This window comes from Porites lutea, chromosome 5 (assembly GCF_958299795.1).
Source record: "Porites lutea chromosome 5, jaPorLute2.1, whole genome shotgun sequence".
NCBI classification, from domain to species: domain Eukaryota; kingdom Metazoa; phylum Cnidaria; class Anthozoa; order Scleractinia; family Poritidae; genus Porites; species Porites lutea.
In genome coordinates, this window is record NC_133205.1 from 39,502,847 (window position 1) to 39,517,363 (window position 14,517).

The 14,517-nt window shown below is 39.5% G+C and overlaps 1 protein-coding gene across 2 annotated transcripts; it reads left to right on the forward strand.

Annotated features, from left to right (window-relative positions):
- The first annotated feature begins 3,866 nt into the window (after window positions 1–3,866).
- On the forward strand, window positions 3,867–13,549 carry LOC140936934 (ankyrin repeat domain-containing protein 45-like). Of its 2 annotated transcripts, XM_073386443.1 has the most exons (6): window positions 3,867–4,138; window positions 7,537–7,704; window positions 10,437–10,531; window positions 10,869–11,010; window positions 11,521–11,584; window positions 12,529–13,549. In XM_073386443.1, the coding sequence occupies exons 1-5, from the start codon at window positions 3,913–3,915 to the stop codon at window positions 11,559–11,561; spliced, it is 672 nt and encodes a 223-aa protein (XP_073242544.1). In that variant the 5' UTR covers window positions 3,867–3,912; the 3' UTR covers window positions 11,562–11,584; window positions 12,529–13,549. The 2 variants fall into 2 exon arrangements, with proteins under 2 accessions (XP_073242544.1, XP_073242543.1); XM_073386442.1 differs by lacking the exon at window positions 11,521–11,584.
- Window positions 13,550–14,517: the final 968 nt, after the last annotated feature.

The following is a 14,517-nucleotide window of genomic DNA, read 5'->3' on the forward strand; positions in this document are numbered from 1 at the left end:
ACCTTCAATATACAACCAAGAGCCATAATGGGATTGGATACAACCCAAAACAAGGAGACCGTCATGACAACCATTTTTGTTTTAATCTTTATTTTTCAACCGATTAAATTAAAAGAAAAAACATAATTCAGTAACTGTTAAAAAACGACAAATTTTTGATATCCTTAATTTTCCTGAATAATGAAACTTCTTAATTACACGTTTCATGGAGAAAACTGTCGTACGTTTTCTTGCTCACTTTTTTTCTTCACTTCCGCTCATGTTCACCTTGCATTGGTGGCCGCTAGCATTTCTCATTTTCTTACCGCCGCCATAAAATCTTTATGTAGTTCTTCCAACAAAAAAATGTCTCCTTTGTTTTTTTATCTCTCGCTCTAGATCTCTGTCGCCCTTTTTCTCGTTGAGCCTCGCTGGCCTGCAGACTACTTTCTATTTTTTCTCTGTCTTTTTCTTGCTCTATATTCCAAATCTGTGGACATGACAGTTAATCTAAGCTCAGTACTTTAGAAAACACGGATACAGAGAGAATTCCCGCTTTCCGTTTCCGTGTTCATTGAATCTTCAGTTGTCTCTGCTTCACAAGGGGCAGGTAGCTATACGATTTCTCGTCAAAAATAACATCGAGTTGCATTTGGGTTGACAATTAATCCAAGCTTAATACTTAAGAAAACACGGATACAGAGGGAATTTCCGCTTTCCGTTTTCGTGTTCTTTGACTCTTTAGTTGTCTCTGCTTCACAAGACGCGGGTGGCTACGCGATTTCCCGTCAAAATAATCTCGAGTTGCATTTGGGTTGCCATACCTGTTGATTGAGTTATTCACATTGGTATGCCTGTGGTGCGGACGAACGGTCGGTGTACGGTCACGTGATTTCCATATTTTCGCGGATGGGTAGTTTGCCATATTTTCTTACCCATGGTGCTCCTTCCTTATAGCCGCAAAAGTTACAATCAATTCAGATATAATAATTTGGCATATAAGGTGATCCACAGTTAATGTAAAAAATGAAAACGGTGTTGAAAGAAAAAAGAGAAAAAACGATTTTGTTTTGATTTGCATAATGAAAAGTGATCAGATATCAGTTTCATTGCATAAACCTTAATGTTGAACGTAACAGGTCTGACCTCGAGATCAGGCAAAGCCAAGAGTTGGCAGTTAGGTCTGACGTTAGGGTTTGTACAACTGACTTCTGGAAGTCTCAAAAAAAACTTGAAGACTAAATCGGTATATGGAGGAAACCAGCCTGGAGTTATCTGGTATTTAATGCAAAACTGAACTGATCTACATTAGTTACTCGATTTCCTCGTGTTGTGCGATTTTCAACGATTGTCTCAATAACAGATAAGGTATGATTAAAAAACGAATGCAATAAAACTTCAGCCTCACTTGTGTGTGTGGTATTGACTAAAACTATCCAAACGTTATACCCGTTGTAGCACCCTGCCCCGTTGTTAAGCCATTTTAAAAGGGCTCCTTAAGACTCAGCGTTTTATGCAAAATATCTGATCGTAAAAATATTGCCCAGACATTTCGCTTACATTTTTTGGAAAATCATGATAAAAGTATAACAGCCAAAAGAAACTATAAAAGGCTTCAGGTGCTATAGCATTGAGACACAGGGCCTTCGTCATTGACTAAGCGCTGTTCTCAAAAAAGGAAACTTTTGTTGATTTCCGTCAAAGAGAAAAAAATGTACCAAATAAAGCTGATTGCTGCTAATTACCATAAACGAAAAACGAATTGTAATGCAAGCCATTCAACCACGACCATACTCCAAAAGAACGCGTCCAATCGGGAAAAACCAATTGCGACTTGTCATACAAAAATAAACTAAAATTTAGACAACAGGGTAACAGAGTAACAAGGTAACAGAGTAACAACAAGGCAATAGTGTACAAGGTAACAAGGTAACAGAGTAACAGAGTAACAAGGTAACAAGGAAACAAGGTAACAAGGCAACAGAGTAACAGAGTAACAAGGTAACAGAGTAACAACGTAACAAGGTAACAGAGTAACAAGGTAACAAGATAACAGAGTAACAAGGTAACAAGGTAACAAGGTAACAGAGTAACAAGGTAACAAGGTAACAGAGAAACAAGGCAACCAGGTATCAAGGCAACAAGGTAACAAGGTAACAGAGTAACAAGGTAACAAGGTAACAAGGTAACAAGGTAACAGAGTAACAAGGTAACAAGGTAACAGAGTAACAAGGTAACAAGGAAACAGAGTAACAACGTAACAAGGTAACAGAGTAACAAGGTAACAAGGAAACAGAGTAACAAGGTAACAAGGTAACAGAGTAACAAGGTAACAAGGTAACAGAGTAACAAGGTAACAAGGTAACAGAGTAACAAGGTAACAAGGAAACAAGGTAACAAGGCAACAGAGTAACAGAGTAACAAGGTAACAAAGTAACAACGTAACAAGGTAACAGAGTAACAAGGTAACAAGGTAACAAGGTAACAGAGTAACAAGGTAACAAGGAAACAGAGTAACAAGGTAACAAGGTAACAGAGTAACAAGGTAACAAGGTAACAGAGTAACAAGGTAACAAGGTAACAGAGTAACAAGGTAACAAGGAAACAAGGTAACAAGGCAACAGAGTAACAGAGTAACAAGGTAACAGAGTAACAACGTAACAAGGTAACAGAGTAACAAGGTAACAAGATAACAGAGTAACAAGGTAACAAGGTAACAAGGTAACAGAGTAACAAGGTAACAAGGTAACAGAGAAACAAGGCATCCAGGTATCAAGGCAACAAGGTAACAAGGTAACAGAGTAACAAGGTAACAGAGTAACAAGGTAACAAGGTAACAGAGTAACAAGGTAACAAGGTAACAGAGTAACAAGGTAACAAGGAAACAGAGTAACAAGGTAACAAGGTAACAGAGTAACAAGGTAACAAGGTAACAGAGTAGCAAGGTAACAAGGTAACAGAGTAACAGAGTAACAAGGTAACAAGGAAACAAGGTAACAAGGCAACAGAGTAACAGAGTAACAAGGTAACAGAGTAACAACGTAACAAGGTAACAAGGTAACAGAGTAACAATGTAACAAGGTAACAGAGTAACAAGGTAACAAGGTAACAGAGTAACTAGGTAACAAGGAAACAGAGTAACAAGGTAACAGAGTAACAAGGTAACAAGGTAACAGAGTAACAGAGTAACAAGGTAACAAGGTAACAGAGTAACAAGGTAACAAGGTAACAGAGTAACTAGGTAACAAGGAAACAGAGTAACAAGGTAACAGAGTAACAAGGTAACAAGGTAACAGAGTAACAAAGTAACAAGGTAACAAGGTAACAGAGTAACAAGGTAACAAGGTAACAGAGTAACAAGGTAACAAGGTAACAAGGTAACAGAGTAACAAGGTAACAAGGTAACAGAGAAACAAGGCAACCAGGTATCAAGGCAACAAGGTAACAAGGTAACAGAGTAACAAGGTAACAAGGTAACAAGGTAACAGAGTAACAAGGTAACAAGGTAACAGAGTAACAAGGTAAAAAGGTAACAGAGTAACAAGGTAACAAGGTAACAGAGTAACAAGGTAACAAGGTAACAAGGTAACAGAGTAACAAGGTAACAAGGTAACAGAGTAACAAGGTAACAAGGTAACAGAGTAACAAGGTAACAAGGTAACAGAGTAACAAGGAAACAAGGAAACTAGGTAACAAGGTAACAAGGAAACAGAGTAACTAGGAAACAAGGAAACAGAGTAACTAGGAAACAAGGAAACAGAGCAACAAGTTAACAGAGAACAAAGCTTCAAGGCAACAAGGAACCAAGCAGAGAGAGTGAAGTTATAAGTTAATTAGGTAAAAGCGGTACAATATATGTCCCCATACATGAAGTACCTACCGTCCGGAGGTGTCAACAAAACGTTAGTCGCGGTGGAACTCTTTCGTGAAGAAATGGTGAAAGAATTGTTGGAAATTGCATCGAAGGGTGATGTTGAAAGGTTAAGGGAACTATTTGAAGATCCAGAAAGTTTGTATTCCACGGATCCATCGCAGGCGTTGAACAAAAGAGATGCAGAAGGTAAATCCGCGCTGGATATTGCTGCCATGTTGGGTCGGAAAGAAATGGTTCGAGAGCTTCTAGAACGTGGAGCAGACATTAATAGCCAAACCAAGAGAGGTACGGGACAAACTTAGTTCTTACGAAGAAAGCATTTAATTTATGGTTCGATGTTTTAAATGTGTAATTGCAGCTGTCTGATATTATGGGGTAATACGCGGTCATGTTGAAACGTAGACCATGCAGACTGCAGACTGTAGACTATGCAGACCGTGCAGACTGTGCAGGCTGAGTGTTGTTTTTTTACTTTTACCTTAATTTTCTAGTAAAATTTCTACTATAGTTTCCTGCTTCCTCTCATTATGTGCAATGTGCATCACCATCATATGTGCACTGATGTGTACCTGCAAGGGTCATGGGTCTGGGTAGGAAATGAGAAAATCACAGGCTCATGTTTACGGCAGATGTAAAAGCAGTTTCGCGTGCTTTTAGCTGCTTTCACGTAGGAGCAAGCACGATGGAGGAAGGTAAGCTGTTTCTTTCTGTAACTGTATTATATTGCCACGATTATTTATTTTTTTAGTAGAAGAAGCTTTTTCAGGTTAAGTGACTAAAACCCTTATCGGCTTGCTACAACGGCTACGAGAGAGACATTTCCTCAATTTCCTTGATTATTGATGATCCTCTATGGTTTCACTCTGTAATTAAAACCGGTACTGCCGTCATTTCTTCAAATCTTACAGATACCGGTGTCAAGGCCCATCTCTCAAACCGAGACGTTTGAGAGATGGGCCTTGCTTGTAAATAAGTCAACGGTATATCTACCTTAAAATAAATATTCTGATTTCCACGTGTTTGGCGGTTCCGTAAGCATCAGAATTAAGAGAAGAAGGGCAGCGACTTGCAACTTCTCACAGATAATATTCAATGAAATTAAGACAAAATATACCTAAAATACACGGCGGGGGATCTAGTTCAATGCGCATTAAAACCCCCTCCACATCTTCAAGTTGTACAAATAATACATTTGTTACTAATGAACTATTTAGTTCTGGAGCTGCCTAAACAAGAACCATGATACTCGAACAAGATTGTCGGTTTCAAACCACTACCACTTATTGGCGTGAATGCATGGAGCAAATATAATTGTCGCTCCCCGAGTGAAAACCCGCCCAGAAGGACACTCTTGATCGAATCGAATAAAAAAAATACATAAACAAGTCTTACGCGAATCTTCCGAGCTAACAACGATGACATCGGTATCTGTAAGATTTGAAGGAATGACGGCAAGTCACCGGTTTGAATTACAGAGTGAAACCAAAGACGATCATCAACAATCAAGGAAATTGAGGAAATGTCTCTCTTGTAGTCGTTGTAGGAAGCCGAAAAGGGTTTTATTTCAGGTCACTTAACCTGTAAAAGCTTCTTCTACTAAAAAAATTTAAATAATTGTGGCAACGTAATACAGTTAAAGAAAGAAACAGCTTACCTTCCTCCACCGTGCTCACTCCTTCGAGAAACTATAGTGAAAATTTTACTAGAAAATTAAGGTACAAGTAAAAAAAATAACACTCAGTCTGCACAGTCTGTACAGTCTGCACGGTCTGCACAGTCTGCAGTCTGCAGTCTGCATGGTCTGCGTTTCAACATGACCGACCCCATAGCCTGCGAGCAAGCTCTCCTCTTTGGGCGAGAAAAGTGAGTCTGGCGAGAACGCGCGAGCGAGTGGCGAAGCCGTGAGGGGCAGAGGAAAAGAGAGCTTGCAACGATCTGTCATAAAATTTCATTTGTACTTCGCCCAGACCAAGGGAAATACCATTGGCTGAGAAATGATGTTCCGAAAAACAAAGTTGATTGATAACAGGCCAAGCTGGCACCCCCTTCACCTGTGTGACAAGTTTGGTTCTCAGGGGGATCACGAGAACTTGTTTCAGCCCTCAAAGCAGACGAGGGGGCTCATTTGATTTAGTTCTTGCAAAGAGAATATTGCCAGGCGAGGATAAGTCGGACCGATTTTATAGTTCTTGTGGAAGGAAAATGAAAACCCTTCATCAGTTAAATTCGTTTGTGTCAAGCGCCTTGTTTAATTGAAAACGAGAAGAGTGAAAGTAAAGAGAGATTCAAGCGCCCGGTTCAAGTGCTTCCTCCTTATGTTGGTTTCTTTGCACGACTGAATTCCACTGGGTAGAAAAATTCAGAAACATATACTTGACAGTGTAGCTGTGTAGCTTAACTGTAAAGAAGGACCGTGAAGAGAAAGAGTTGCCGCGTAGTAACTGGAGTACAACTTGAGAGAACTAATTCCAGGAATATGCTATTCTCCAGTTCCGGAACGGACAAATATATACCGGCGGTAATGTTTTTGTTGGTAATTGCGACAACTTTTCAAAAGTAAATGAAACGAGAATCAAAGTATTTAGTTTTCATCCAAGCAGACACGTTGAAGTTCGATGTCCCCATGGAAAAAAAAAGCGTATCAGTGATTAATAACAATGCTTTAGATGCTGTTGCGAGAGCGATTTATAAATAGATAATTCTACGCACCCTTGGCTGTCTAAACTTGACAGGAGTTTGTAACTTTTCTAATCGGCGGGATGTTTGCGGTGACAGTTTTCATGCTTTGCGGAGTCCCGGGGTTTTCCAGGGTGGAAATGAAAATTTATGAGCGATCGTTGCAAGCTCTCCTTTCCTTAATGAGTAAAGCATATACCCGTTTTCACCCAATACGGCGCCAAAACCCTACCTTACCCTAAGTGAAAAGTAACACAGATAAAATCGAACAACATTTCAGTGTTGTACATGTTGTGACACCGTTTTCAAGTTCAAAAAGTATCTGGTAGATAAAATGTCAGAAAATGTCATATTTTCTAAAGCATGTTGAGATTAACATTATAAATTGTGATCTAGAAGCTTTTCACTATTAATTATTATTATTCTCTTTATTAATAATAATAACAATAATAATAATAATAATAATAATATTATTATTATTATTATTATTACTATTATCAACAATTCTCTATCATTATCACAACTGTACTTCACTATGATGATTAACAAAACATTAATAGAGGATATTACTTGGCTGCACAGAGATGTCAAAAATTATTTCTATTCCTGATCTGACACCTGGTATTTCATTTGTGTTTATACAATAAGAATCTCTTTTTAAAGTTTGAAACCAAAAAAAACCCAGCCCATTTCCTCTTAGTCAAGACTGTTATTCCCAAACTGGGTGACATATATTCTGTTTTTTTTAATAAGAAACAACCAAATGACCTAACTAAAATACAAGGTTATTTTTCGTCAGAAACGGCATGTTGCACAGATAGAAGTTGGCGTCTTTCAGTTTAAAGGGGATCAACGAAAACAGCTAATTATACCTGAATATGCTTCAAGGAAGCTCATCACTAAATTGAAGCTTCTGCAGGGGTGGTGGGGGTGGTGGTTTATTGTACCTTGTGGCTCAATGATTTAATCTACAGCATCCTGATAAAGTCATGATATCTTAATAACAGGTTACACAGCTTTGCATAGAGCAGCAACGTGGGGGCATCCAGACTGTCTGAAAGTGTTAATAACAAATGGTGCAGATTTGCAGATCTGTAATGTACATGGTGAGAGAGCAAGAGAGGCAGCTGCGAGGTATCAAAAAGACAGCTGTGTTGATTATCTGGACCGTGCAGGTAGTACACTTTCTTGTTACTGTTAATCTTGAGATTGCTGAGTTTGTCAACCTGGTTTCCAGGGTTCTCTCCTACGTCCCTACGGAGCAAGCAAGAGAGAGAGACCCTGGTTGGGTCTGGTCATGTGTCTCCAGAACAAAATTAATTCTGAGGGACGAGTCCTTTGTCTCTCTGTTTTACGTCTGGCTCATTTTCACCGTTCATACAATCATCGTAAGAGCAAGATAGATTTGCTAACCCTACAACTGTAACTGAAACCATGGGATATTTCTGCCCAAACAGAACTGCCACTAGATAAACAATCGAATTTTTTACCAGGGAAGAAAGCAAAACCTCGTGTTGTCGCGGTTTAACGGGCAACATCAATCACTAAAATCTGTTATCTTGATTTCTACACAAGCGTGTAGATGTTTATATTGAAGGGAAAATCCCTGTATGTTAAACTTGCTTTGAAAGTATCAGTGTTCGCCTGACAGTGGCTGGTGGTAATGGGCCGAATCAGTATACTGCAAAACCTACACCATTAGTGGTCTTAGTGGTTCGGTGTGACAAAAAATAGCGGGGAATTTATATTACACTTACTGAATGGTCAAAATAATAATTATTTGAGATCTAGTGACTTTACGGAAAGCTATAATCTGAAATGAAATGTCAGCTTTCTCTACCCCCTATCCTTTGTTATGATGAGCAATAGAAAAATGGATCGCTTTTGGTGGTAAATAGAGATATATAGTGCGTACCTACAAATGCAGAGAATGACCACAACGCGACAGATGACAACAGGAAATCTTGCAGTATAAACAGAGACAAAACAGACAACCTAACCCTCCAAGCGAAAGGCTTTCTAGTAAATGGCCCAGTGATTTCTTAAAACCCTCTAAAGCATACCTAACCCTCAAGAAAATTAACAAAAGGAACAATAAACGGTTGGTGGTCGTACAAGCCATATTTTTATTTTTTAACAAAGATGCTTACAACCGATGATCCTATTGATTTTAAACGATGACAAAGAAACGGAAAGACACAAAGCTGTAGATAGAAAATACTCTTTCAAGATTTTGTTTACCTCTTTTCATTTGAACAATCAAACTGCGTCTGGGGAGCGTATTCTCTCCTCCTGTTGCTTTGACCTATTTAATTCATTTCTAAGGTCGGTGAGGATGACGACACTTGATACATCTTTTCATCACATTTTGGAAGTGCTTGATCGTAGTCTTGAAAACACATGCATTTGTTTTTTAATGTGGCCTGCACAACATAGAAATGACAATTCAAATCCAGTCCGTTTCGGTATGAATACCACTGCCTAAATCATTTTTGATTGCACAAGCGGTGAATATGCGATTTCCTCTGCATGTACCATGAAGAGGAAAGCATTCCCGATAGATTAACATCCAGATATTCTGCAGTTTGTTACGCTTTCATTGTCAAATGATTTTGTGAATTATTTTTGGCATTCAAGGTTTTGTCTTGACTAGTCTGGGAACTATGAAAAACATGACAAGGTAAGGTACACAGTCTCATGGCTGTACTTTGACTGACCCATCTATGCTATGTGGAGACAAATCTCACACTTACAGTACCTATCCTCCCCCAAATTGTGTGTTTGTAATCTCCCAGATTCTGGGAGACACGTGACCAGACCTAACCAGGGTCTCTCGACGGGTAGGAGAGAGAACCTGGGAATGAGGTTGCTAAGTTTGTGTGGTTATTAGGTCACACCAGAGACCAGGCAGCATCCCGGCTAGGTAAAGTTATTCCCTTGCCTATTCACTCCTTGTCAAAACACAAGAATGTAAAGCATAATAATTTACCACAGGGCTCATGCCCTCATTATGCTTAAAACATTCACAATAGAAATTCCAGTAACCACCCATCCTCAGAGACCCAGGACCAGAGAGATAGTATTTTGAAATGAGGAGTTTATATCAAACTGAAAGTTTCCTGACTGACATTTCTTTGGTGGATGAACCAGACAACTATGGCAAGACAATAGCCATTGTGTACAAACATACAAAAATTAAAGAACTCAAGAGATGCTGTTCGCCTATTGGGCACAATAATACAAAGCATTCTTTGTGCCCAATCAGGAGCCAGCATTCGCTTGACCATTTCGAAATGTTCCGTTCAGATCCTTTACCCAGGCGCTCTTTCTCCCATGCTTGAAAACCTTCTACGCGCCTTTTCTCCCCGCCCAACTGACTCCCCCTGCGTCTCCGAGGATGGTAGCCACTCAACTGGATATACAATATGTCCATTAGCGTGCCAGTTGTTATGTCATCAGTTTTAATAATAACAGAACGACACCTTGATTTTCGTTCCTTTTTGAAAGTGCTTCAAAGTTACTGAATGTTTGCATGTCTTTTTTGCTTTAGTAGACAAACATGTCACTGAACTTTGTTTCCCTATTGTTTGCTTAGTTTTAAAAAAATAGTGTATGCAAAAAATGTCCACTTTGCTAGCGGCATTCTTTGCAATTTTTTTTCATGCATCAGAAACAAAAGAAACCTTCAACTTGTGTTTTGTGTGGTGGGAAGAGATTCTTCAATCTGTGGCCATAATGAAAACGATTTTGTCAAACAGGTTAGAGGAAACTGAGAAGACCATATAAAGTTGACCCAAAAGTTTCAATGAAAGCCTTTTTTGAAACCAACCAATACTACATATATTTAGTCTAGTGTTTGCAGAATAGTAGTGATAGTATTTTATTACTATAATTTTGCTTTTTCTAGAAGCACAGCAAGCCCTGTTATCTGTCATAACCTCCATGAAGGACACCATATCTGATCCAGAGAAGCATATGGGCCGATTTACTCGAGAGGACAAGGTTTGTGTTATCGGCAGTTAGATTTTTTTTTGTCTTCCCAATTTTTTGCACATCAGGTGGGTAGAAGGAGCTGTGGACAAGATTGTCATGCTCCAAAAAAAACTATAAGCTCCCCCTACCCAACTGAAGGAGTTCTGTCAGAGGGTTGTCCAATCTGAGAAAGGGGGTACTCCCTGTAATAGCCTATATAGGGAGACCTTTCCCAAAAGGGGTAACTTTTTTAAACTTCAGGTATATAAAAGGGTAGGGGAATATGTCTTTTTGGTTTGTACATAGAGTTTCGTAAGGTTTTGCAAGACATTTTTTTGTAAAATCTTGTGTCCTTTTTTCTTGACAGTTGAGTGGAAATAGATTCTGTGATGAAAAGAATGACTGGTTGGAATCGCATAAAGAGAATGCCACAGTTGAAGAGATCAACAAACAAAAACGTGAACTTGAGGAGCTGTTAAAACCTATTTTGAGCAAACTAGATGATTCAGGTAACTTTTTCCTAATAAAAGTAATATTTTCAAAGCTTTTTTATGACTTAAAACCTAGTAAGTTGTTGGAATGGATAAAACGAAGAAAAGTAGAAAAGAAAAAATTAATGTTTAAATAAATAAAGGAAGATACATTTTCCTTTTTTTCTGTCATTGTTAATTTTCTGTCGATTTATTCTTGCGCTAGTTACGATTACACAGATACATCTTTAGACCTTCATGAGCGAACATGTATTTAAATTTGGGGAATAATGAAGCTGTGCAAAGTGATTTGTCAACTGATCAATGAAGTGGATTCTCAAGTAGCTATTATATAGAGACCATTTGTAAACCAAAGTTGTTAATCAAATCAAACATAGGGGTAGATTTCACTAAAGAACGTTTAATATAGCGTATTTTTTAAATAGTCAGAACTCGTGGGCTATAAAATACCATGGGAGAATAATTTCGTACACTCAATTATATAAAAAAGCTAATCCGATTTCTTGTAAATGATATAAATTACCTCAGGTGCAATTGTATCCAAGGCAACTGGCCATTCTCGGCGTTAACCGGCCGGTTCACTGGCCTGGAGGTTTGTACGAAATCTTTTCAAAATAATTTTCACTTGGGCACTGATAAAAATTTCTGTGACTGCACATTGCAATATTTAGTCACTTAAGTGTTTATGTTAATGCAACAAATCGTTTTTATGTTGGTGTTATTGCACTATAAGAAAGTTTTATAGGACTTGTTAGCCTTTTAAATAAAACTTAAGCACAGTGGTAATTGAGGGGCTATTTACATGGAAGGAGGAAGATCCTTAATAGAACACAGTTCATTCTAGCGTCATATGACTGTTTTCTATATTCGGTTAATATACAAAGGGTTGTAGTAGTCGCTAGCGCTGGGATCTTCCTACTGTGGTACGAGGATCTTCTTAACTGAGAGGTAGGAAGATCTTAGTACTAGGGACAAACCAGACAAAAATGGCAGTGAGTCGTTCAGTGGCTAATCACGGCAATAAGGGCCGACCATTTCGTTTGGCGATACTACGAGGTGATTATGGTGATAATTCTGCTGAAAGGTGGTTGTTAACGTCAGTAAAGAGAGCAGAAAGGTCCAAATTGCCTTTTTGTTTTTTGCCGCCCGCCATTTTTAATTCCTTCGCGATCCTTCTCTACTTGGGCACCACACGGACCAAAATTTCTGCATGTAAACCCAACGAAAAGTTGTTCTGCCATCTTGGATCTTTCTGGTACGAGGATGTTCCTCCCTCCATGTTTACAGCCCCTTAGACTGAAGTCCGATTCTGTCCAACTGGACTTAAGACTTTCGTAGTCTACGTCTGTTTTTCGTCAGACGAATTATAAAGAAAAGATTGGATGAGTCCGATTTGTTTTTAGGAAAATTAAACTGAGTGAATCAAGTTCCAGTTGAACTCGCCCTGTATAAAGATTTTAACTAGAACTTGATTATAGTTTTATACATGTAGTAAGTCAACTTGCTCTTCAATTTGTTTGTTTGTTTTGAAAACAGATGAGGATTTTTTCGGCAAGGAACCCAAGACTGGAAAAAGATGAGAGTTTCATTCAACTACGCGGGCACGCGAGTCATGGTTGTTTTGTTGGCAAGTGCCTTCCCTTGGAAAAAGAATGGCATGTTGTAAGCAGTTATCGTAGAGGGTCCCGAACAGGGCTCGGTCTTCAGTCGCGTCATTCTGACCAAATCTTCGCCCAATCCTGTAATTCCGACCGTTTCTGTCGGCCAATCGCGACCCGGAAAATAAGTTTTAGTTCCCGTTTCCGAAAAACCTCCGCGTTGGGGACCCTCATCGTAGTGCACCGGAACGGCGCAAGAAATGTCAATCTAGAGATTGTAATCACAGGACCACCGCACATGAATTTTTTTCTGTGCAAGTGTTTGCTCATGGGTCTTTTTAGGTGTTTAGGCGGGAGAGGGATAAACTGAAATACCATCACAGCTCATGCACGACGTGATGAACCAATCAGGGCTCACAACAACGTGAATGCAAAGCGCGGAAAAGTCAATAGGTAGTTTAAGATAACATGGCGGCGTCAGCAGCGAAAACGTCACTTAAAAAGTGGCTTCGCGTTCTTTGAAACTTCAGCGCGATTATCCCAACTCGCTCACTTTTTCTAATGTAGGCAAACTTTCCTGGAGTTGAATTGTAAAGAAAGATATTCAAATTTAAAGAGAGAAAAATGAGTTCGTCGTCGTATGTTGGTCTTTGTTGACGTTGTGGATAAAACGTGAAATTAGGTAATTCACGTCGTAGCCGTGCAGTGGCCTGACGGCGAATAGAAATGTACAAAATAGCGTGCAAAGTTGTTTTGCTAACCTAAACGTATTTCTTTTAAACTTTCTTGTTGTCGTCGCCGAAGGCATTTTCACATCGTAGTAGCTGAATCTGTATACATAGCTTTTAGTAATGTATTGTATTTTTTTTCCTTATATTACATTGATGGAAATATTTATTTATTTTTTTGATAATGCCTGATGTTTGTAACCGTGTATAAATAAAGATGATGATGATGATGATGATAATGATGATGCAATGACGGCAAGGAATATGAAAATAGTCGTGCTGCACGTGCAAAGTTATTGATTTTCCTGTTCATCCTATTACATTTGTAACCTCGTCAGTGCCGTTACCTGCCCTCGCATGACTTCCTACAGTCATGGGCGAAGGGGTCATTGCCAACGTCATTGAGAGGGTCGGCATCGGGTAAATACAGTCGGTTGTCAGTGAAACGCGGGGTCGGAGCCGGGATCTATATATTTTTCAAAAGAATGCTGTATTAGGGCCTGTTTACATGCAGTTGGGGGACCGCAAGTAGGTGAGGTAACTCGCTTAGGTGGGGTAACCCGCCTGTCCATATAATCTCTCATTTTAATTAGATCACGTTTACATGATAGGTGGGGTGACCCGCCAAGGCGGGTAGCCCGGTATACGAGACCGGGTTACCCTCTCAGCCGGAGTTCAAATTTTGCCATGTAAACGTTTCAAGGTGGGGTAGCCCGCCTAGCTGGGGTCGATTCGTGATACATCAAATTCGCGCAAAATTCACTTTGGCGGTGGCTTTGCACCATTATCAAAGTGAACAATAGAAAGCCATCACTCTGAAGGTTGCAGCAAGAGCATTAATCGCCAAAACACGTGGTTTGCCAGCATTTTTCTTGTTTACGTGCTTAGCGACCATTCAATAATCTTGAGAAAGTGCACCCCGGGATGGGGGGGTTGTAAGATTGCATGTAAAGGAGGGTTAATTTTTTACCCCACCTAAGCAGGTTACCTAACCTACCTGAGGTCCCCCACCTCCATGTAAACGGACCCTTAGTGGAGGCCTGTGCTGCCGAGCAGTTAACGCCTCGAACTCCGGATCTGGAGGTCCGGGTAAAGCCACGCCCGTCACGTTGTTTCTTAAGACAAGGAACTTTACTCCACTTTCTCTCTCTTCACCCAGGTGTATAAATGGGTACCGGCGACATACTCCTGGGGGGTAA

Coding starts and splice junctions, on each gene's coding strand:
- LOC140936934 (XM_073386442.1), top strand. CDS start 3,913: ATGGTGAAAGAATTGTTGGAAATTGCATCGAAGGGTGATGTTGAAAGG. Junction 4,139..7,536: donor TAATAGCCAAACCAAGAGAG/GTACGGGACAAA, acceptor TCTTAATAACAG/GTTACACAGCTTTGCATAGA. Junction 10,532..10,868: donor GATTTACTCGAGAGGACAAG/GTTTGTGTTATC, acceptor TTTTCTTGACAG/TTGAGTGGAAATAGATTCTG.